At 45.4% G+C, this 23,869-nt stretch overlaps 1 protein-coding gene across 1 annotated transcript in view; it reads right to left on the bottom strand.

Moving 5' to 3' along the window:
- LOC124556002 (tubulin beta chain-like) overlaps window positions 1-14,681 on the bottom strand; it is a 115,694-nt gene extending 101,013 nt beyond the window's left edge. The window contains exon 1 of the mRNA XM_047130044.1: window positions 14,625-14,681. Within this exon, the coding sequence (XP_046986000.1) occupies window positions 14,625-14,681 (57 nt within the window). The remainder of the gene's footprint in view (window positions 1-14,624) is intronic.
- Between the last annotated feature and the right edge of the window lie 9,188 nt (window positions 14,682-23,869).

Below are 23,869 nucleotides of genomic sequence, written 5' to 3' on the forward strand. Positions count from 1 at the left end.
CTCGTCTGCCTCTTTCCTGGGAAGGAAGGCAGGATGGTAATGGGCGGAGCTTGAAACCTCCGCGAAAAAGCGGCCAAAGGCGTTGGAGACAGCCACAGGATCAACAAGGACCTCATTACCTGAGGTCAGGCCAGGTACTGAGGAGTGGGCCTTAATGCCCGACAGCCGGCGCAGGCTACCCCAAACAACGGAAGAGGGAGTAAAACTGGTAAAGGAGCTCGTGAAAGAGGCCCAGCAAGCTTTTTTGCTGTCTTTGATGACTCTACGGCATTGCGCTCGGAGTCGTTTGTATTCAATACAATTCGCCAACGTAGGATGGCGGCGAAAGGTGCGTAAAGCACGTCGTCGAGCACGGATAGCGTCCCTACAAGCCTCGTTCCACCAGGGGACGGAAACGCGACGTGAAGAAGAAGTAGTACGAGGTATGGAACGTTCGGCAGCATTGATAATAACAGCCGTGAGGTATTCGACCTGACTGTCACAACTGGAAAAATCGCGGTCCGGAAAGGTCGCCAGGGAGGAGTAAAGTCCCCAGTCAGCTTTCAGTATGTTCCAGCGCGAAGGACGTGGGGATGGGGTGTGGTGCAGGAGACGAACGACACAGGGGAAGTGGTCGCTCGAATAGGTGTCAGAAAGGACATACCACTCGAACCGACGGGCAAGAGTGGTAGAACAGATCGAGAGGTCCAAGTGGGAGTAGGTATGAGTAGAGTCCGAGAGGAAAGTCGGGGCGCCGGTATTGAGGCAGACAAGATTGAGATGGTTGAAGACATCCGCCAAGAGTGAGCCTCTTTGACAGGATGCAGGAGAGCCCCAAAGGGGATGATGGGCATTGAAGTCGCCAAACAATAAGAACGGCGGGGGAAGCTGATCGATCAGGTGCATCATGTCAGCCCGACTAACAGCAGATGACGGTGGAGTGTAGACGGTACAAACTGAAAAAGTAAAAGCAGAAAGAGTAATGCGGATAGCTATTGCTTGGAGTGGGGTGGTCAATGGGATGGGATGGTAATAGACATCGTCCCGAACGAGCAACATGACCCCACCATGAGCTGGGATACCGTCCACAGGGGCGAGGTCATACCGCTCCGAGGTATAGTGGGAAAAGGCAATACGGTCAGTCGGGCGCAACTTGGTTTCCTGGAGACCAAGGACGAGCGGACAGTGCAGGCGGAGGAGCAGTTGTAATTCCTCCCGATTAGATCGAATACCTCTTATGTTCCAATGAAACAACGCCATTGCTAGTCAAAAAGTTGGGGGAACGAGACGGGGAAGAGCTGGTCACCTCGATGGCCGCGGAGGGCCAGGTTGCGAGGCAACAACGCTACAACTGACGGCAGGCGGATCCGGTTCCATCGACTCGTCGCCAGCTGCGGCCGCTGTCCCTGATTGTGTAGGAGGGGCCGCATCATTTGCCGACAAAAGGCCGGCGGAACGCCTGGCAGCAGAGCGTCCCGGCGAAACTGAGGACGGCCGGGAGCAGCGACTCACGGATGAAGCGTCAGATGAAACGCGCCGGGGTGGAGAGGGGGATAGAGATTTCTTCTTGGAGGCCTTCTTGGAAGGCCGAGGAGGCACAGGGATGGTGGGCTGGACCCGAAGTAGGTCCTCACGCGCGGGGTCCGTTTTGGAACGCCGGACCTCGGAAGCTGGGGTCCGGAACGTTTCCCCGATGGACGCCTGAGAAGAGGATCGCTTCTCAGGTGGCGTGGGGGGAGGAGGAGGAGGAAGGGTGGCCCCTGGGGCAGGGGGGGTGGGGGCCGCGGGGGAGGAGGAGTTGGAAGGGAGGGATTTGGGAGGCGGAGGCAGAGCCCCCTGACGGGCAGAGGAGGCGGAGGGGGGACAGGATAGAGGTGAGGATACAGCGGAAGGAGTGGACACAACTGAGGCAAACGAAGTGGCCAGTGACATGGGATGAAGGCGGTCATACTTCTTCCCGGCCTCAGAATAAGAGAGCCGATCCAAAGTTTTGATTTCTTGTATCTTTTTCTCCTTCTGATAGGCGGGGCAGTCTGGGGACCTAGGCGAGTGGATGCCAGGACAATTAGGGCACCGAGGTGGTGGGGTGCAAGTATGTTCCTCACGAAGAGGACGTCCACAGTCGCCACAAAGGGGCTCAGCCTCACACCGGGACGACATGTGCCCAAAGCGCAAACACCTAAAACAGCGCATAGGAGGCGGGACGTAAGGTCGCACGTCGCACCGGTAGCACATCACCTTTACCTTCTCCGGGAGAACGTCCCCCTCGAAGGCGAGGATAAAGGCCCCGGTGTCGATGCGACGGTCTTTGGGGCCGCGCTGGACTCGCCGGACGAAATGCACGCCGCGGCGCTCCAGGTTGGCCCTGAGCTCCTCATCAGATTGTAGCAGGAGGTCACGATGAAAAATAACCCCCTGCGTCCTATTTAGTGCCAGATGTGGGACAATGGAGACTGGGATGTCCCCTAGGCGGTCGCATGCCTGGAGTGCCGCCGATTGTGTGGCAGAGGTGGTCTTGATAAGAACGGACCCTGATCGCATCTTGCTGAGAGCCTCGATTTCCCCGAAGACGTCCTCAATGTGTTGAACAAAGAACATGGGCTTGGAGGTGGCGAACGTCCCTCCATCTGTTCGAGAACAGACCAAATAGCGGGGGAAGTACTTCGCCCCAAGCCGGCGGGCCTGTCCCTCCTCCCATGGAGTGGCCAAGGGGGAAAGGGCAGGAGAACCAGAACTAGAAACGGTACCTTTTCTTTTGGAAGACTCGGCCGCAGAGCGACCTGATACGTGTTGACGTTTCATGTGCGAAACGTCCGCCCCGATACCACCCACTCCGACCAGGGGCTCTCCCCACGGGCGCCACCCAGCCGCAGCAAGGGCCACCTGGCAGGATGACCATTGCCGGGAGTCCTGATGCCCCAAGGAGACGGGCATCTACTCCTTGGCCAACGTGGGGAGGGTGCAGCTCAGGTATCGGCAGTACGATCCCTGTGTTGTCAGGGGGCTACAACCTAGAGGGTACATGACGACCCCACCACAACGGGCTGGCTACCGTGCTGGATTTCTGGTGCCATGGAAAGTCCATCATGATCGCTGGTGCAGATGGAGATGCACTATGGGCGTAACTTGGACAACCCATCAGGCGTTTAGGCCCAATTTGAGGAATAATGGGTATGGTGACAACGCCGGTGCAATGCTGAGTGTCAAGGTCTTAGTGCACTTAGGACCAGTGGTACACCATGTAAGGTGTCCTTCCCCAAAAGGCTCGTACTTCTGCAGAATTTTGAAAAATGGAGGTCAAACCCCAAGGGGGACCATCACATTAAGGCCAAAACATTTGAGACTCCTTTTAGTCGCCTCTTACGACAGGCAGGAATACCGCGGGCCTATTCTTGCCCCCGAACCCGCAGGGGGGGGTGAAGGGTTCATACCCACCGGGAAAGGTGCATGTAGCGTGACGTTAAACCGCCGTAGCAAGTGCCGAAAGTGGACTCCAGGAGGGAACAGATAAAAACGACGAGCCCCATACTGATGGCCAAAGGAATCATCAAAGAAGGAGGTATAGGACGAGTGGCCATGCATGGCAGACAAACGGCATGCATACCAGCTGAGGAGGAAGTTCCAGCAATGTGGTATGAAACTTCCTGACAGGTTAAAACTGTGTGCCGGACCAAGACTCGAACTCGGGACCTTTGCCTTTCACAGGCGAGTGCTCTACCAACTGAGCTACCCAAGCACGACTCACGCCCCATCCTCACAGCTTTTCTGCCAGTTCCTTGTCTCCTACCTTCCAAACGTTACAGAAGCTCGCCTGCGAACCTGGCAGAAGTAAAGCTGTGAGGACGGGGTGTGAGTCGTGCTTGGGTAGCTCAGTTGGTAGAGCACTCGCCTGTGAAAGGCAAAGGTCCCGAGTTAGAGTCTCGGTCCAGCACAGTTAATCTGTCAGGAAGTTTCATATCAGCGCACAATCAGCTGCAGAGTGAAAATCTCATTCAGGACAGTAGTAGTTCAGCAGCTTCAGCTTCAGTATACGGACTCTCAACTGGGCTGGTGTAGAAGGCGCCCATGGCCAAATGTATGCCATGATGATGGATGGTGTTGAGACGGGTTAAGAGGGATGGGTGTACAGATGCATAAACAAAGCACCCATAGTCTAGTTTCGAACGGACAAAGGACTGGCACAAATAGTGTAGGATGGTTCGATCGGCACCCCAGGAAGTAACATTGAGAACACGTAGGGCATTGAGGAACCATGTAAAGCGGGCTTCCAGATAAGACACATGGGAGGACCAAGAGCTTCCTATCGAGCACGAGACCCAGGAACTTAGTAGTTTCAAGGAATGGAAGGGCAAGACGTCCAAGATGTAGTGATGGTGGGAGAAACCATTTGCGCTGCCAGTAATTCAGACAGACTATCTTGTCAGTGGAAAAGCGAAACCCATTGTCGATGCTCCCGGAGTAAAGAAGATCAAGACAGCGCTGAAGACGCCACTCAGTGAGACAGGTCCATGGAGAACTGCAATAGATGGCAAAATCGTCAACAAAATGGGAGCCAGAGATGCCCAGTGGGAGACAGGCCATTATAGGGTTAATAGTAATAGCAAAGAGGTCGACACTCAGGGCAGAACCCTGAGGCACACTGTTTTCCTGGATAAATGTGTCCAACGAGACAGAACCCACTCGCACCCTGAAATCTCGCTCTTGTAAAAATGCCTGAAGAAAACATGGCAGGTGCCCACGGAAACCCCACGTGTAAAGAGTATGGAGGATACCAGTACTTCAGCAGGTGTCCTAGGCCTTCTCCAAATGGAAAAACACGGCCAGTGTGTTTTTTCCGCAGAAAGCCATTCATGACACGGGTGGACAGAATAACTAGATGGTCAACTGCAGAACGTCGTGCTCGAAATCCACACTGTGCATTCGTCAGTAAATTGCGAGACTCTAGCAAAATTACCAGCCGGGCATGAATCATACGTTCCATCACCTTGCAAACGCAGCTGGTAAGAGAGATGGGGCGGTAGCTAGAAGGAAGATTTTTGTCCTAGCTGGGCTTAGGTATGGGTACGACGGTGGCTTCAGGTCAGCGTCTGGAAAATGTGCCCTCTACCCAGATGCAGTTGTATGTGTTAAGCAGAAATTGCTTCCCTGTAAGAGAAAGTTACTACACATCTGAATGCGGATGGCGTCTGGCCGTGGGGCAGAGGATCAGGATAAACTGAGAGCATGATCTGGCCCGCTCATCGTAAGGTGGCATTGAAGTACTCACGATTCGTAGAAGAGAAGGGTACCGCCCAAGCCAGCTCCTCTTCGTTTCCAATGGAGGAAGGCAGGGTGATAATGGGAAGAGCTCGAAACTTCGGCAAAATGGCGGACCAAGGTGTTGGAGACAGGAAGAGGGTCCAAGATATCTTCGTCTGCTACTGTCAGGCCGGAATTTGGGGAATGGATCTTTGTGCCAGAGAGCTGTTGGAGGTTGGCCCATACGACAGAGGAAGTGGTGGAACAGTTAAAAGAACTATTGAATGAAATCCAGCTATCTCGTTTCCTAACCCGAAGGATGCGACGACACTTTTCACGCATCTGTTTATAATGAATGCAGTTTTCCATCATAGGATGACGGTGAAAAACGTGGAGAGCGCGTCTCTATGCGCGAATTGCATCGCAGCATGCCCGAGCCCACCAAGGGACTGGAACACGGCGTGGTATAGGGGAAGTGCGAGGAATGGAAAGTTCTGCAGCAGTAAAGAAAACATTGGTGAGATAATCCACCTGGTCATCACAACTGGGGAAATATTGTTCTTCGAAGGTCGCCAGGGAGTAGTAAAGCTGCCAGTCAGCCTTAGTAAGCTACCATTGGGGGGTGCATGTGGACAGGGTAGGAGTCAGCAAACAGAGAGAACACAGGAAATGGTCGTTCGAGAAAGTGTCAGAACGGACCATTCAAGACGATAGGAAAAATGGGCAGTGAAGAAGTATAGGTCCAAATGGGAATAGGTGTGCGAGGAGTCAGAAAGGAAAGTGGGTGCTCCAGTGTTAAGGCAGAAGAGGATGAGTTAGTTAAGAAGGTCAGCAAAGAGGGCACCTCTCTGACAAGTCCTGAGAGCGTCTCAGAGTGTATGATTCGCATTAGAGTCACCGAGTAGCAAAAACGGGGGAGGCAGCTGCCAAATAAGCTGAAGGAAGTCTGTCCTGTTGACATCGGAGGACGAAGGTACATAAATGGTTCAAGGGAGAAAGACAGGCAGGGAAGGAAAAGGCGAACTGCAACAGCTTGAAGACAGGTAGTCAGGGAGATGGGTTGACTATGAATGTCATTTCATAAGAGCAGCATGACACCCCCATGGGACGGAATGCCGACCTCAAGGGGAAGGTCAAAACGAATCGGTAAGTAACGTGAAAGCTCAAAGCGGTTGTGAGGGCGAAATTTCGTTTCCTGATAGTGTACAAGGGAATGCTGCGATGTTAAAAGCAGCCGTAAATCCTCTGTGGGACCAAAGGCTGTGGACGTTCCATTGGAGGACATTCATGGGGGGGAAGAGATGGAGGCGTGTAAACTCGGTGGTTGCCGAGCGATAGCCGGTGTGGAGTCGCTACTACAGGGCACAGGAGCAGGAGGATCCTGCTCCCCGAGGTCCACAGAAGCATCGGCTTGCTCGTGCGGTCGGTCTGTAGAGTCAAATGCTGTAAAACGGTTGGTGGTGCGCACCGACGAGACGGAGGGCGTCTGGGCTAAGTACCACGTGGCGACACCATCGAACAGAATCTTCAAGTTGGCGAAGGAGAAGACTGTTTCCCTTTGGCGGACTTCTTCGAGCCTTTCTGGTTAGAGGAAGTCTCGAGTGTTTGGCTGGAGGGACGGAGGAAGTCGTCATGAGAGTACTACTTCTGTCTTTTCCTGCCTACTGGTTGTGTAGTTTGCCGCTTCGCCCCTTGAGGCGAGAATTTGACCGTTTGTTGCACAGCAGGACGGGGGGGATGGCGATGCTACCTTGACACTGGGCGACTTCACAACCTCAGAGCCGAATTTCAGGTCGCATGTTTGCGTGGCCATGTCCTTCATGGATCGAGGGTAAGAAGAACAGAACTGTAGGTGCCAGACTGGAGAACACAGGGTTTACGACTAGCCAGTAACATGCGATCTACTAGGTAAGGCACTTTTTCCATTACCTGACCCTCTTTGACAACCCACTCATCTAGGTACATGGGACAATCCTGAGATGAGGCGGCATGGCTGCCATTCAGTTGATACAGTGGGGAAGAGGAGGTGGACAATCGTCCTCGTGTGTATCCCTGCCACAGGTTACACATTAGGCTGGTGTCAACAAGATATTCTAGTGTGGTTAAAACGATGACACTGGGAGCAGCACATCGGGTTGTGAATGTATGGCCGGACTGTGGTAATTTCATAGCCTGCTTTCATCTTTGACGGCAGCACCACTCTATCAAAGGTGAGGAAAAGAGTATGCGTGGGCTCTAAGGAATAATCTACCTTTTTCATTACACAATGGATGGCGATGACAGCCTGACCAGAAAGATAAGACTGTATTTCGGACTCGGTTAGACCGTCTAACAGCCTGGTGTTAGTTACACCACAGGAAGAATTCAAAGCTCTGTTGGCCTTGACATCAACAGGGTAGCTGTGGAGAAGCGAGGCAGCAAGCAGTAGCTGTATTTGAGAATCTGAAGCCGTCTCCAAAAGCAAAGTGCCAGTTTGTAAACGAGAGCAGGATTTCACAGGGCCAGCAATTGCATCAACACCTTCCTCAGTAATAAACGGATTGACCGTGGCGAAAGACTGGCCGTCTTCAGTACGTGAGACCACAAGGAACTGTAGTGCAGCAGGAAGGGTCTTCGAATCAATAGCTTCATTACGTTTACAGGTTTTGTAGACGTTGATTGGGAAGATGAGTGACTCATTGCAAGAATATCCCCATGGTTGGCAGCGTCTCCGATGGTGCGCTCGTTCCAACTGGGGGCTCCCTCCACAAGGGGGAGCACCCGCCTTAGACGATTGTTCACGCCTCAGGTCACACCTCCCGAACATCTGACACAGCGACTAATCTGCAATTTGGGAAGGTTGCAGCTCCCTGTGCCTGGCCTGTACCAGGCGGTACATGTGAACCCTACCTGTCGACCTGGGGCTTTGAATTACACGTTACCTAATTATCCGTTATGTGTCAGACCCGTGGGTGAGCCTTCAGAAGCGCACAGGGAGGAAAAAGAAAAAAGAGCATTCTCTAACGCTGAAGCGGAGGAACGAGAGAAGGGAAACAAAGAAAGGAAAAGGGAGCCAAAAATAAAGGTGAGACTGTTCGTACACCAGCGACAGAATGCAGAACATTGTAAAGAATTCCCCAGACGTATTTCCCAAGGGGGGGGGGGGAAGAATAGCAGGACGACAGACACACTATACGGAAGGGAAAAATGTTGCAGAGGCTGGGGCTCCGTGGTAGCCAAGCACGAATCCGCTGAAGAGTGACGAGTCTCCTGTGGGGATTGTGGAACAGTGTTGAGTGACATGGGTGGGTAGGCATCTCATAGACCATGACTGTGTAACTTGCCAGAAGCTACTGTCTTCTAACCCACTGTGGTGTGATACCGGCTTCCACAGGGCTCGTATGGAAGGCCAACCGCTAGCCAGCGTGGTTAACAGCCTCCAGCAAGCTCAGTACCGACAATGCTGCCGGCCCACAGGCAACGCATCCATAGTCCAAGCAGGATAAATAAGTGCTTTGTAAAACCTCAGAAGAACTGTACGGTCCGCGCCCTATGAGGATTGACTAAGAAAACAGAGAGCATTCAGCTTCTTAATGCAAGTTAAGCTGGCTGACATGCGAGGGCCAAGTTAGCGTGTAGACGAAATACCTACGAATTGGCATTTCTAGTAACTGGTCACCAAAATAAATTTCTGGGTGTGGGTCCACAATTTGGAGTCAAAATGCATAACTAGTGATTGTGCAGGGGAATATTGGTGGCTGTGTTTCAGGACCCAGTCATGGACTCTCCAGACAGCCCCCTGAAGCTGGCGCTCAGTGGTGCACAGTGACGCAGAGGCATAGCGCAGGCAGAGATCCATGTACAGTGACAGAGGAGCTGTGGGGCCCACTGCACTTACAATACCACTGATTGCGATAGCAAACATCGTTACGTTCAGAACCGATCCCCGAGGGACTCCAGTTTCCTGCACATAGTGGTTGCTAACAGTCGAGTCTATTTGGACAAAAAAAGATAGGAAAGTCTGCATAAAAATGGGTAAATTGGCCCATAAACTCCACTAATGCAGTGTGATGTCACCCAGGTGGTATAGGATGCCTTCTGTAGGTCAAAGAACACAGCTATCAGATGTTGGCGATACGCGAAAGCATTGCGCATTGCCGATTCCAAACGAACCAGGTGATCTATGGTGGACCAGAAACGCTTTGGAATCTGTATATGCCCTCAGACTTCAAGGCACCAACAATGATGGCCCCTGACAATTTGTTTGAATAGCTTACACAGCCCATTCGCTAAAGAGAATGGTCGGTACTTAGTTAAAATATGTGGGTCCTTACCCAGTTTCGGGACAGGAATAAAAATACTTTACCGTAAATGGGAGGGAAATATTTCTTTCTACCAATTGCAATTAAAAAGCCAAAGGATATGTTTCATGCTGTCGGCATGAACATGTTTGAGCATTTAGCTGTCAATTTTGTTACGACCAGGTCCCATATTCCGACACACTGCCAAAGCACTGCGAAGCTCCCGTTCACTAAAAGGGACATTGTACAATAGAGAGCCACGTGCATGGAAAGATAGCGGGCGGCACACAGTAAGGTGTTTCCGGGCCAGGAAATGAGGATGGTATTTACAGCAAGCGGAAACTTCACCAAAGTGTGCTACAAAACATTCGGCAAGTACCACGGGATCAGTGCAGATGTTACCATTGACAAGGATGCCAGGAACTGCCATGGGTGATGGATGGCCCCAAGTGCGGCGGAGTTTCGTTCATACTTGGGACGATGGGGTGCAGGATCACATAGTTGAGGCATATTGCTCCCAACACGACAGCTCCCTTTTCCTTATTAAAAACCGCATTTCGCACGCAGTCTCTTGAATGTTGTTAAACCATTCATAGAGGGATTGCGCATGTGTTGTTAAAGCGGTGTCCCCTGATAGCTGTGGCTGTATCTTGAGACCACCATTGCACCGGTGGTCGTCGGGATGAGCCGGATAAGTATATCGCTGCTGCTGTAGCATGATTAGTAGTATCAATAGTATCCTGTACCAATTTGTCGATATTCATCACACGACTAGCTACAAAAGTGGCTGCAGAGGAGAAAGCCTGCCAATCAGCTTTCCTAAGCGACCAACGTGGAACATGTTCTAGATGTCCGAGCGGAGACAGAACAATAACAAAATGGTCGCGGTCACGAAGATCGCCTTGGGCGTGCCACTGAATCAGGGGTAAGATACTCGGGCTGCAAACTGCGAGATCAATAGCTGAAAACGTTCTGTGGGCCACACGCAAATGGGTTGCAGCTGCGGTGTTGAGTAGGCAGACGTCCAATTCTTAAAGGTGGTGTTCTAGTACTTTGTGAGAGACAGCGTCGCCAGCCCACTGGGGATTATGGGCATTAAAGTCCCCCAACAAGAGGAAGGGGACAGGGAGCTGTGCCACTAACAGTTCATAATGGAAACGTCCATCTGGGGATAGATAAACATTACATATTGTCATCCGAACTGACAGACACTAACGACTGCGTCCTCTAGTGCAGTGGTAAAGGGGCACTGCTAACTGAAAATATCAGAGCATATGAAGGTATTGACCCAACTGGCCGCTCTTTCGACATTAACCTGGAAGAGCTGACAGGATAAAAAGTCACGGATAAAAATATTTCTCGTTTTGGCGACATCTAGCCAGTGAACACTGTCCACTCCGCACCCATGACCGACGGCCCACATGCCTTTCTACTTCACCCTGTTTAATACGTCAAATGTCAACAGAATATTTTCATTTTTACTTCTAGCACGACATGCAGTATATTCCCAGCAGTGAAAATATTACTTCGCGGAAAATTAATCTATATCTCCTCGTTTGAGAAGTAAAAAAATGTTGTCTTCAGTCCTGAGACCTGTTTGATGCAGCTCTCCATGCTACTCTATCCTGTGCTAGCTGCTTCATCTCCCAGTACTTACTGCAACCTACATCCTTCTGAATCTGCTTAGTGTATTCATCTCTTGGTCTCCCTCTACGATTTTTACCCTCCACACTGCCCTCCAATGCTAAATTTGTGATCACCTGATGCCTCAGAACATGTCCTACCATCCGGTCCCTTCTTCTTGTCAAGTTGTGCCACAAATTCCTCTTCTCCCCAATTCTATTCAATACCTCCACATTAGTTATGTGATCTACCCATCTAATCTTCAGCATTCTTCTGTAGCACCACATTTTGAAGCTATTTTCTTCTTGTCCAGACTATTTATCGTCTATGTTTCACTTCCATACATGGCTACACTCCATACAAATACTTTCAGAAACGACTTCCTGACACTTAAATCTCTACTTGATGTTAACAAATTTCTCTTCTTTAGAAACGCTTTCCTTGCCATTGCCAGTCTACATTTTATATCCTCTCTACTTCGGCCATCATCAGTTATTTTGCTCCCCAAATTGCAAAACTCCTTTACTACTTTCAGTGTCTCATTTACTAATCTAATTCCCTCAGCATCACCAGACTTAATTCGACTAGTTTCCATTATCCTCGTTTTGCTTTTGTTGATGTTCATCTTATACCCTCCTTTCAAGACACTGTCCATTCCGTTAAACTGCTCTTCCTAGCCCTTTGCTGTCCCCGACAGAATTACAATGTCATCGGCGAACCTCAAAGCTTTTATTTCTTCTCCATGGATTTTAATACCTACTCCGAATTTTTCTTTTGTTTCCTGTACTGCTTGCTCAATATACAGATTGAATAGCATCGGGGAGAGCCTACAACCCTGTCTCACTTCCTTCCCAACCACTGCTTCCCTTTCATGTCCCTCGACTCTTATTACTGCCATCTGGTTTCTGTACAAATTGTAAATAACCTTTCGCTCCCTGTATTTTACCCCTGCCACCTTTAGAATTTGAACGAGAGTATTCCAGTCAACATTGTCAAAAGCTTTCTCTAAATCTACAAATGCTAGAAACGTAGGTTTCCCTTTCCTTAATCTTTCTAAGATAAGTCGTAAGGTCAGTATTGCCTCGCGTGTCCCAATATTTCTACGGAATCCAAACTGATCTTCCCAGAGGTCGGCTTCTACCAGTTTTTCCATTCGTCTGTAAAGAATTCGCGTTAATATTTTGCAGCTGTGACTTATTAAACTGATAGTTCGGTAATTTTCACATCTGTCAACACCTGCTTTCTTTGGGAAAGAAAAATTCTGAGGTTAGTTTCTAAATTAGGCCGACAAGGTGGAGAAACTCCACCGAGTGGAAAACAGTAAAGCTTTTCGATGAACGTCCTAATTATTACTCGGGAACCAGTATTCTAAACTGTCCGGTTACCTAGGTCCGTTACTTTTACATCGGCTCATACCCATGTCAGGATGGGTAGTTTATTCACAGATCTATTGAGACATGATTAAGCTAGGTAATGGAGACAAGTTTCCATAACGTACTTCCTGTTACTGTCTTGTGTTCACACTACAAACTTTTGGTATCATTTAGCGAAACCTATCCCCAAAAACATTCAATGAAGCTTCATTAATCCATTAGAGCATCTAATAGTTTCGATTAAATATTTCGTTTTACTCAGTTTCGGATCTGAGCCTGTGACAAACAGCTGTGACCGCAGGCGAAAGGGGATTTTCTGCTACGGAACGAGGCTTGCCAGAAAATTTTTGCAGCCCACTAGCCCTTCCTGCTGGTAATCCTACAGTGTACAAACCATCCTTTCTGCCATATGTAATGCGCCAAATTCCACAAATCGTTAAAAATCATTAAGCCCGAAATACTGTGCTGTTAACGCAAACTTCTGATTTTATAAACTTTACCTGAAGTGCAATACGTAGTAGTTTGAACACCGATGCTTGAGCAACTTAGTTACATGCACTAACGGTTACATGAGAGTAAACATTCTTCAACTTGAAAATATGGACTATATAATATCGAGTTCTTGGTGAAATACGCGAATGGAATGGGGCATCATTTTGCGCGCGCGGACACACACACACACACACACACACACACACACACACACACACACACACACACACAAAGTTTAATTACTGCTGAAGGCTAATTACGAAAACTTTGAAGGAAATTTTAACAATTTATAGTTATGTAAATGGAGTGTCAAAAAGTTAATCTCTTCAGGTCATAGCCTTTTCAGGTATTAAAAGCTGCATTGGTGTGATATTTACGTATGAAAAACTGCTTCCTTCACCTCACGTACTATATTCGAGACAGTTCGATGACAAGACAGTAGGAAAGCAAATGCGCTGCCGAAAGGACCATGCTTTCTCAACAAACTAAGAATTTTTGAAAAACTACCGGTATCAAATGTTTTGCCAAATAATTTAAAAGTAAGAAACAAAACACGTTAGATACACATTTGACGACCCTCTCTAATGTCGCTCGGCATTATGTATAGCAACTGAGGAGCCGATTGATAGTTTAAAGGTACGCATCTGACTTAGAACCTTAGAATTTGAATACTTTATGATATTTGGTGTACTGTGTGGACCGCGCAACCTTTTGTTATGTGGCCTGAAAAGTTCTATCATATGTGCCCGAAGGTGTAAGAGTTGCAACGATTCTTCGGTTTAAAATATGAGAGAATCATTCAGATACCAGAAGAGGGATTGCGCATTCTCAATCAGCACCTCATTTGTTGTGCATAACTTCGGGCATTATTGATGTTTATTTCTTACTTTTAAACAAATCATACACAAACCATTTGACTTTTCTTTAACAGGTGTGGTTTTTCGCTAATATGATACAGCGACTCAAATTTATAACTGCAACATGAAATTTACTATATTTGTCACTCTTGGAAACCTTGCACTGGTTACAAACATCTTTACACATCCAATTATGAGAGCTTCGACATTAGCTGCTTCCACGAGAATCTAAAAAGTAGGTGGAAATTATTTGACTGCATTACACAGGTCGGTAGCAAAAAAGACGTTTCAAAACCTTAGTACTGAGATATTGGTATACATTATTTGCACGTAGTATATCTGAAAGCGGGATGCCAACGAACAACGTTTACTAAACACAGTAGCACTGAAATTTACATCGTCCAATGTACAGAATGAGCAAATGCAGTAATGTTCATTTCGTCGACAGGTTTTAGCTAAAAATTTAACCAACTGTCTTCCATACTGCTACAGTAAATAGTATGAACACGAACTCGCAGCTCAGTAACTTTCAGGGCAACACGAATGGTCGCAGGTGTTTTTTTTTTTTTTTTTTTTTTTTCCTCTCCCCGAGAGAGAACACTGGAAACCCTGACCTGGCATACAGTTTAAGGTAGGTGCCAACTATGACGCGAAAGTCTCCACAAAAGGTTTCCAAAATCCAGTATGTACTGAGGAACCGAGGAATGTACGACAACCTCACCACGTATTTCTCCCATAGTGACCGCGAAGAAAAATTCAAACGTAATTCTGAGCCGGCTTACCTTGCTGCCAATTTGATTTCCACACTGACCACACTGTATGTGCAGAATTTCCCGCATACTTATTTGGCTGTGTAAACAAACACTTCCAGGTTTAGTTCCTATTGAGGCGATGCCGGAAACCAACTGCTGGCTGAAGACACGCCGGCCAAACTGCTAAGGGCTGGCAAAGCTCTGATACGGCTCCTGCACATCCACCGACGGACAAATTGGATGTGTATAGGTGTTCTGACCGACCGACAAACTTTCCTGTTGTCGGGATGTCGGGCAGGAAGGACCACCAGACAGCCGACCGCCCCCCGCGACCTTTCCGAACACTCCACTCCACCCAACGAACTGTACAGTGTGTACCGCTGTAGTGCCAACTGCCCGACAAAATCTTACTTTTGACAATGCTTGTGGGATTAAATGTTGCTCTGAAATACGTGACAGAGTGCGAGACGGACGACACTGTAAGGACAGTGTTTCTGAAGAAATTTAATAGCTGCAGATGTCTGTGGGACGTGTCATGCGAGGAGTATAGGAAATACAGATATGCAAGAAATGAAGCACTTTTTTTCATTTTTTTAACGAATCCATAATGGTTTCGTGTGGCGTATATAGAGAATAAAAGTCCATCGATCTTTTGTATTTCTCTTTTTACGTTTTATTTCCGGTACTTGTCGGAAATAAAAGCTAAAAACCGAAATATCGACGTTCAATGAACTTTAATGTATATATTATATTTGCTTCATTGTTGTAAGTGTTAAAAAAGTCCAGTCTATATCCAAGGCCTCTTCTATGAAAATCAAAGTGTGTGACTTTCTTACAGTTATAACAGTCGCTAAATGCTTCGTTTCTTATGTATCTGTTGTGTATATTAGGTGTTGTGCGCGACAACATGTGTGGTCCTTGTTATTCGGATTTGAAGTGAGTTTCTCTTACTTGCCGGTCATCTTTTATGTTACATACATAAATAAATTAGGTGAAAGTCTTTTATTGTAAGTTTCAGGAATAATTTTAGTTAATACTCGTGGGGATATAAGAGCATTGAATTTGAGGTTCTCTTAACTTCTGCCAACGGCTAGAAATCGTAATGTAGCTAAGAGGCTCACCTCGCAGCTTATAGCCTCTCTCATGACTATTCTTTTTCGGTAAGAATTGTTTGATGATGTTCAACAGCTCTGAAGCGCATGATTCATGCATTCTTAGATTATTACGAAAATCACCAGCTCCTTAAGTAACAGGACGAGGCGAATTTTTTTCCTTGCATTAGCCGCTTCTTCACCCAGAGCATTCTCTCGGATTTTTTTTATCTTGTTACCTCTAAATCTACCAAGGCAAACCCCTGTTTCTGTGCTTCTCTAAAACCGAGCGGGATCTTGTAGAATATACACTCAATGAACTTAAGATAAACAAATCAAAACAACAGGGTTTCGCTGTAATCGCTGAGTGTAATCAGTCGGCACGTCTGTAGGCTGTCACGAAATTGGTCGGTCGGTCGGCCGATGAACTTGGAGCGTATGTAGGCGCCTATAGGGAAAGTATGGCCAACCTGCCGGCGGCGGCAGTACTTGGCCTGTCGCGCTGTTGGGTATACACTGACCGCTATAGGGTATTTAAGGGCCCTACACACGCACCAACCGACAGCATTCCGCATTTTTCCGCCATTTTACACTTTAAGTCACCGTTTTATCGCCTGTTTTTCTTGTTTCTTTTCTTCTTCCGTTTTTAAAAAAAGTCTGTAGGCTGTAGAGCAGCGTACTAAGCTGCTGCCAGCCCGCCCCCTTCAGGGGGAATTGAAAATTACTAGAGAAAAAAAAAAAGGAAAAAAGCACCAACCGACCGACTTTTCTTGACGAGTTGTTGCTTGGGTATGATCGCTCGACAGCAGACACTCCTGCCCCTCCCCCCAACTTCATTGCGTAGCGTTGTCGTGCCAACCTCCCGACAAAAGTTCGTCTTTTGTCAATGTGCGCGGAATTAAATGCTTTTCTAACATAACCGACGGAGTGCGATGGGGACAAAAGTTTAATGGCAGTTTCTGATGAAGTTTAAAGACTGCAGATGTTTGTAGGACACGTCGTGTTAGGATTATACCAATAGCAATGCAAGAAATTAAGCACTCGTTTCACTTTTAACGAATGGAGAACGGTTTCATATAACACATGGAGAAAGTAACGGAACTATAGTATACATTTTACGAATAAAAGCCCCTCGACCGCCTATATTTCGATTTTTAGGTTTTATTTACGATGCTTAACAGAGAGTAAATCTAAAAATGTAAATATATATAAATTAGATATTGTATTCATGAGATATATTTTCTTTGTTGTTAGAAGTGTTAAAAAGTTCAACCTATATCCAAGCCTTCTGCTATGAAGAGCGATGTCTGTGACTTCTTTTACAGTAATAACTGTTGCTAAATGCTTCATTATTTTGTTTCTGTTGTATTTGTTTGATTTTAGACATTGCGAAATCTGTAGTCTTCCTTTCTTCTAATCTGAAACGAATTCGTTAATCTTGCAGGAACGTCTTTTATTCTACATATCTGTATAAATTAATAACTTTCACCTGAATATTTTATATTTCTTTGCTTTAGCGCGATGTATTTCTTCATACAACTATAAATCACATTGCAGGTTTCGGGTATCATTTTAAATAATAATTTGGTGATACAACTGCATTGAATTTGAGATCATCGTAGCTCCTGCTTGTGGTTAGAAACCGAAATGTAGTTAACAGTCTCTCTTCGCAGCCTACAGCCCCCGTCATGACTGTATTCTTTCCCTTTAAGAATAGTTTGATGATGTTCAGCAGCTCCTAAAAGCATGTTCCATCTTTTCTTATGTAATTATGCAAATCATTGGGTCTCATCTCCTAATGTAACAGAGTGTCGGTGAATCACATTCTATGCATTAGCCACTTCTTTGCCCATAGCGTCTTTCGACTTTTTTGGCATTCTTGCCTCTGAAGCAGCCAACGCAAATCCCAGTTTTTGTTTCTGTGTATAATCGGGCGGCATCTCGTTTAACATAACCTTATGAACTTACCATAACCTATTCGCTATCAGCGATAGAAACAGGGCAGCGCTGTAATCCCTGAGTGAAATCGATCGGGACGTGCGTAGGTTGCCACGAAATTGGTCGGTCAGCCGATAACTTGGTGCGTTTTCTGGGGGTCTTTAGCCTTTTTTTTTGTTTTTTGTTAGAGAAGCGCGCACACGGACGTAACACATTACTAAGGAAAAGTATAAGCGGCAAAGCGAACGTCTGAATCTTCAGGTGAAAGAAATTGTAGCATTATGTGTCGGGAAAACACATTTTCTGATTAGGTAAAACTTGTTTTAGTTAAGATCCATCAACAGCGACAGCGAAAGATTTTATAGTTCCTGATACAGCAACAAGCTAAAATACTTAGTGTTGCTTTCAACTGATCATTTCAGTTTCTGAGGAGCAGAAAAAGGTAACCAATGTGTGTCACAAAACATGGTTTTACAAGGAAAATTCAAATCTGCAGGACAAACACCAGGATTCTAAAGCAGTTTGCGTGACATTTGAAAAGTAATCACTCAAAACAAACCATGTGCTAGTATAAAAGCAATGTTCCTCCTTCAGTAAAGTTTAAATAAGAGACGAGATTGTAAGTCTCGTCTTGCAAGGTTGTCTTTATTACACAACTTTCACGCTCACTAATTTATTATTAAGGAAGGATCACAGTATATCATATACTGTTGTATGTAGTAATACTACTATATTGTTGGCAAAAAAAAATTATTGAAGCAAAATAAATGCAATATCCGTAATGGGGAAAATACCGGACAATAACCTCCTTACAGACGTATCACCTAGGCATGAAGAATTTGTGGTATCTACGCTTTAACTAGCAAACTAGAAATACATATCTTGACTATTGTTTAATTGATATGAATGTTGCACACCGACCACTGTAGCCATGCTTAGCTTCTGAATTTTCTGACGATATGATGCTACTCATACACGAAATATGAAGGTATATCTGCACCTTTCTACATTTATATACGTACTCCACTCACAAATGAGGCGAGGGAAAAACTTCTGTCCATGTGTCTTTGTTCGATCCCAATTTCTCTTATCTTGAATTCGAGGTATGTAGAATATACGTTGGTGACCGTAGAATCGTTCTGGTATCAGATTCAAATGTCGGTTCTCTAAATTGTCTCAACAGTGTATTGCGAAAAGAACGCCGTATTCACTCAAGAGATTTCCATTTGAGTTTGCGAAGCATCTCCGTAAGACTTGTGTTGACTGAACCTACTGGTAACAAACCTAGCAGTACGCCTCTGAATCGATTGGATGTCTTCCTTTAACGTGACATGGTGGAGATCGCAAACAACTCGAGCAGTACTAAAGAATGGGTCGCACAAATGTTCTACACGTGATAACCTTCGTGTTCATTCGCCTTCCCTAATACCGTCATTAAGTGCACGTTCCATTTCATATCGCTTTGAAACGCAGCGCCTAGATATTTAATCGACGTGACCGTATGAAGCAGCTATTAATGCTTTACTCGAAAATCACAGGATTCTTTTTCCTGCTCATCTGCATTAACTTACATTTTCCTACATTTACAGCAAGTTCCCATTCAACACACCAAATAGGAATCCAAAGTCACCCTGTACCCTTCTACAGACACCCAACGACGATACTTTCTAGTATACCACAGTGTCAGCAGCAAACAGTCCCGGATTGCTGCTCACTAGAGCACTCCTGCCGCGTGACTAGCGCTCGCTATACACACCCACACGGAAGCACGCTGCTTCCAGTTCACTCACTAGCATCACGTGGCGCTCACACACCGAGTGACGGGCAACAGTCGTATGGCCTTTCCATGAGAGTAAGGAAACACAGACTCTACTTTTACAGCTTCAACACAACGCAGTGGCACTAACGAGCCCGACAAGCATTCAAATGCGTTTAGAATTAGATTTTCTTTTTAGCTGTCTATTTTCCATGTTTTCTATGGAGAAGGTGCGCGCTGTATACATGGGATTCACCAAATGTTACCACAATCTAACGAAAATTAAAGTTATAACCGAACACTGAATGTTACTGAAGGTCATTGTTTCAGTTGTGGAACTGTATGTTCCTGTGAAATAATAGCTGATGAACCAATGATCGCTTTCAGTCAGTTGCTAAAATTACACTGACATTTAGACATATTTTGAACAGAACAAATTAGAAAAATTTGCGTTGAGTGTGACAACAGACTATAATCGCCAACTTTGTTTATGATTAACTATAAAACTTCAATCTAGCTACACCATAGGCTTACATGAGTAAATAGAACAAGTGAACTATTAGAACTTGTTACAGAAATGAAGCGTAACGTGTACTGGTGTAAAGAGATGAGTATTATTCGAACAAATTTCTATCTGGATAATTATTCGAATATGTAAATCATTCAAACAAATTTATTCGCCAATGAATTATCTGTAAATTAAATAACGAATAACACATAATACCACTGTATTTTCCTTGTTTACTTCTTGTATAAAATTAGTTGTTTCCTTGGCTCAGTGCAGTTTCCATTTTATACATAACTTATTACTGGTTTGTCCAGAAACGTGCCTTTGTGGCTCAGTGGCTTGAATTCCACACTACAAAAATTCGGCTTAGGTTTCGACCCTGAGTTGGTTATGTGATTTTTCTCTATTCTTATCGCTTGTTTCACCTATAACAAAGTGGTTCAAATGGCTCTGAGCACTATGGGACTTAGCTTCTGAGGTCATCAGTCCCCTAGAACGTAGAACTACTTAAACCTAACTAACCTAAGGACATCGCACACATCCATGCCCGAGGCAGGATTCGAACCTGCGACCGTAGCGATAGCGCGGTTCCAGACTATAACAATGACAATAATGCCAAGTAAAGTGCACCGTATTTTGGAGTACGTGTTGAAATGCAGATCCTCCTCTAACTGTCTCTATCTGTCCAGAACTGGGAGGAAGTCAAGGGCACACCACCATGCCTAGTAAAACGCTGCAGCGCTGAAATCGTCTTCAAGTTAAGCACAGCTTTACTTGATTTACAACGTGACAAATGAAACATAAACGCTTGCAGGTGGATAGCCTCAACAGTTTAGGTTATAAAGCACCAGGCAGCTGCAATGTTAAGCAGTCAATTTACTCAGTTAGCTGACTGTCAGTCATGATTTATCACCTGCGCGAGATGGACATGGTATATTTCATGCCTTCTCTGTCATAACAAACATATTTTATTACAGTTATAAAATTATTTTCCCTTCGTTTACTGGCTTTATGAGCTGCGGATTATAACTTCACTCACACGAATGTTGGAATATAGGGAAATTATAATGACTCATCTATTTTTATACAGTCAGCTCTGTATGAATATCTCGTTAGAAAAAATTTACAAATATTGGAGAAAAACTCCATACTAAACAAGGGCCCAGTACGCGGGCTACACTGCACGTCGTTTTTTTATTGGTTGCCGCAGACGCCCTTCCTAGCGCGTTAGAACCCTGTCACACTACCGACTCGGCCCCTTTCATTTGTCTCCAGCACCTGCCAATACGTCACCCCCCCCCTCCCCACTGCTAACATGGCACAAGCTACGTAAGCAGCCAAGCATCCAACGATGAGAATGCAGCCGACAAAAACCCGCAATCTTCCAAACCTTTCTTAGGCTGCTAACAGTATCGGATATGCTTGTCTCTTTAGAATAACTACGCAATTCGTTCTTTTAGTGCTGCAAAATGAGTGAACCAAGCAAGAACTCAGTGGTTCCTAACGATTGACGTCACCAGAACTTTAATCTGTGTCCTAAAACTTTTATAGAATGCTGCTGGACGTCCAGAGTCATCCAAAGTGTTTTAGGATTAACTATGAGAGAGCTTGCCGTCATGATATGGATTAGTTTTTCGATCCGCCATCCGCCAATGCAATTATGTAGAGCTCTGAGATTCAAAAATTTCGGAACAGACACTGGTTTCGAATGTAAGAGAAAGTTCGTAATATTGTAGCACACTTGGAACTTTTTCATCGTCAAAGTGCTGAGAGACGGTTGTAAGACGTTTTTCGCCTTTCTATACCAACTGCTATTATTGCAGCAAATTCTTATACATGATTTAAAAACAAGTAGATCACCTCTACTACTGTCTATGACCAAGGAAGACTTACAACAAACTTCAGACATATAACAGACAAAAAAATGTCAAATAAATCTGGTCACGAGTTTCGAATGACACTATGGCGTAAAAAGAACATTTCATTAGGAGAGTGATTTATAGAAGTGAAGTTAAAGTGGAATCACAACGAATTATTTGGTAAAAACTGCAGTGGAACTGATGATTTCTCAGTTTAAGCTGAAGAAAATTATGAGTTGAAACTCAATCATCTGAGTCATGATTAAAGATCATTGTATTAGTTCACTGCTTCTGTAGAACGTATTTTCTTTCGTGACACAATGGTAAATCTCTGTAAATCAAATAAAGTTTCTGATGAGACGTTTCGAAAAAAGAGTTGTCCTGAAAACTAATTAAAAAAAATGGTTCAAATGGCTCTGAGCACTATGGGACTTAACATCTATGGTCATCAGTCCCCTAGAACTTAGAACTACTTAAACCTAACTAACCTAAGGACAGCACACAACACCCAGTCATCACGAGGCAGAGAAAATCCCTGACCCCGCTGGGAATCGAACCCGGGAACCCGGGCGCGGGAAGCGAGAACGCTACCGCACGACCACGAGCTGCGGACGAAAACTAATTTAAAAGAAACGAAAATTACATTTCTTTAATAAATGGCAAATAATTGGAGCTGTAAATGCAATTAGATTTCCAATTTATCTGGTATCCTTAACACTTTTTATTCTCAGATGATGAACAAGTGTTTTTATTCGTGTAAGTGAATAATGTTTCAGATAATATTTGTTATTTACGAAAACGAATAGTAATTTATGTATGTATTCTTCATTTGTCATCACTTAAATTTCGCCCAAGTCTGACGCTAAGCAAAGCGCACAGCGCATGTGCACTCTGCAGATTCGCAGTGTGTGTCTGTGTGTGTGTGTGTGTGTGTGTGTGTGTGTGTGTGTGTGTGACTGCAGGTACGAGAAACCCACGTGGCTCACGTGGCTGCGTCAGCCATGTGTACACTAGAGCACTGCAGCTACATGGCGAATACACGTGAATAGCGCTCGTCTACATCACTCGCTATGCACACGCAAACGGCTGGCAGTTTGCTCACTCGGTATCACGCAGCGATCACTCACAGAGTGACGGGCACCAGCCGCGTGACCTTGCCATGCGGGTAAGGAAATGTAGACGCTACCTATACAACGTCGACACAACGTAGGGCACTGGCGGGCCTAGCAAGCGTTTAAATACATTTAGATTTAGAATTTCGTTTAATCTGTCGATTTTCCATGTTTTCTATGTAGAAGGTGTGTGCTGTATACCCGAGATACCATGGTGTTACGAAAATTAATGTGGTGACCGAATATTGAATGTTGTTGAAATATTTCTGTGAAACAATAGCTGATGAATTAATGCTCGCTTTCAGTCAGGAGCTAAAATCGCACTAACTTTTGGACATATTTTAACAGAACAAATTAAAAAGATTGACATTGAGAAGTGTGCCAACAGACCATAACTGTCAGCTTTGTTCATAATTAACAGAAAAATTCAGTCCAGCTAAACCATAGTCTTTCGTTAGTAAATCGAGCAAATGAACTGGTATGACTCATTACATTTGATAATATGAACATAAAGAGAAAGGAAGCACAAGATGTAGTGGTGAGAAGAGATGGGTATTATTCGAATGAATTTCTGTCTGCGTAAGTATTTTAATAAGTAGGTCATTCAAAGAAATTTATTCACCAATAAATTATCTGTTAATTAAATAAGGAATAACATATAATGTCACCATACTTTCTTTGTTTACTTCTTCTACAGTATTCTTATTTGTTCCCCTAGCTCAGCACAGTTTCTGTTTGATAAATGTTTTATTAATGGTTTGTCCAAAAATGTACCTCTGTGGCTCAATTAAGTTTCACACTATAAAACTTAGGCTGAGGGTTCGATCCCCATTTGGTCCCATGATTTTCTTTTATTTAACGCTTCTATCACCTGTAACAATGAAAATAATGCCCAGTCATTTGGCACCATACTTTGGAGTACGTGTTGAAATGTAGATCCCCTCTAACTGGCTATATACGTCTGATCAGAATTGGGAGGAAGTCAAGGGCGGACCACCACGCCTACTAAAG

This window comes from Schistocerca americana, chromosome X (assembly GCF_021461395.2).
Source record: "Schistocerca americana isolate TAMUIC-IGC-003095 chromosome X, iqSchAmer2.1, whole genome shotgun sequence".
In the NCBI taxonomy this organism is placed as follows: domain Eukaryota; kingdom Metazoa; phylum Arthropoda; class Insecta; order Orthoptera; family Acrididae; genus Schistocerca; species Schistocerca americana.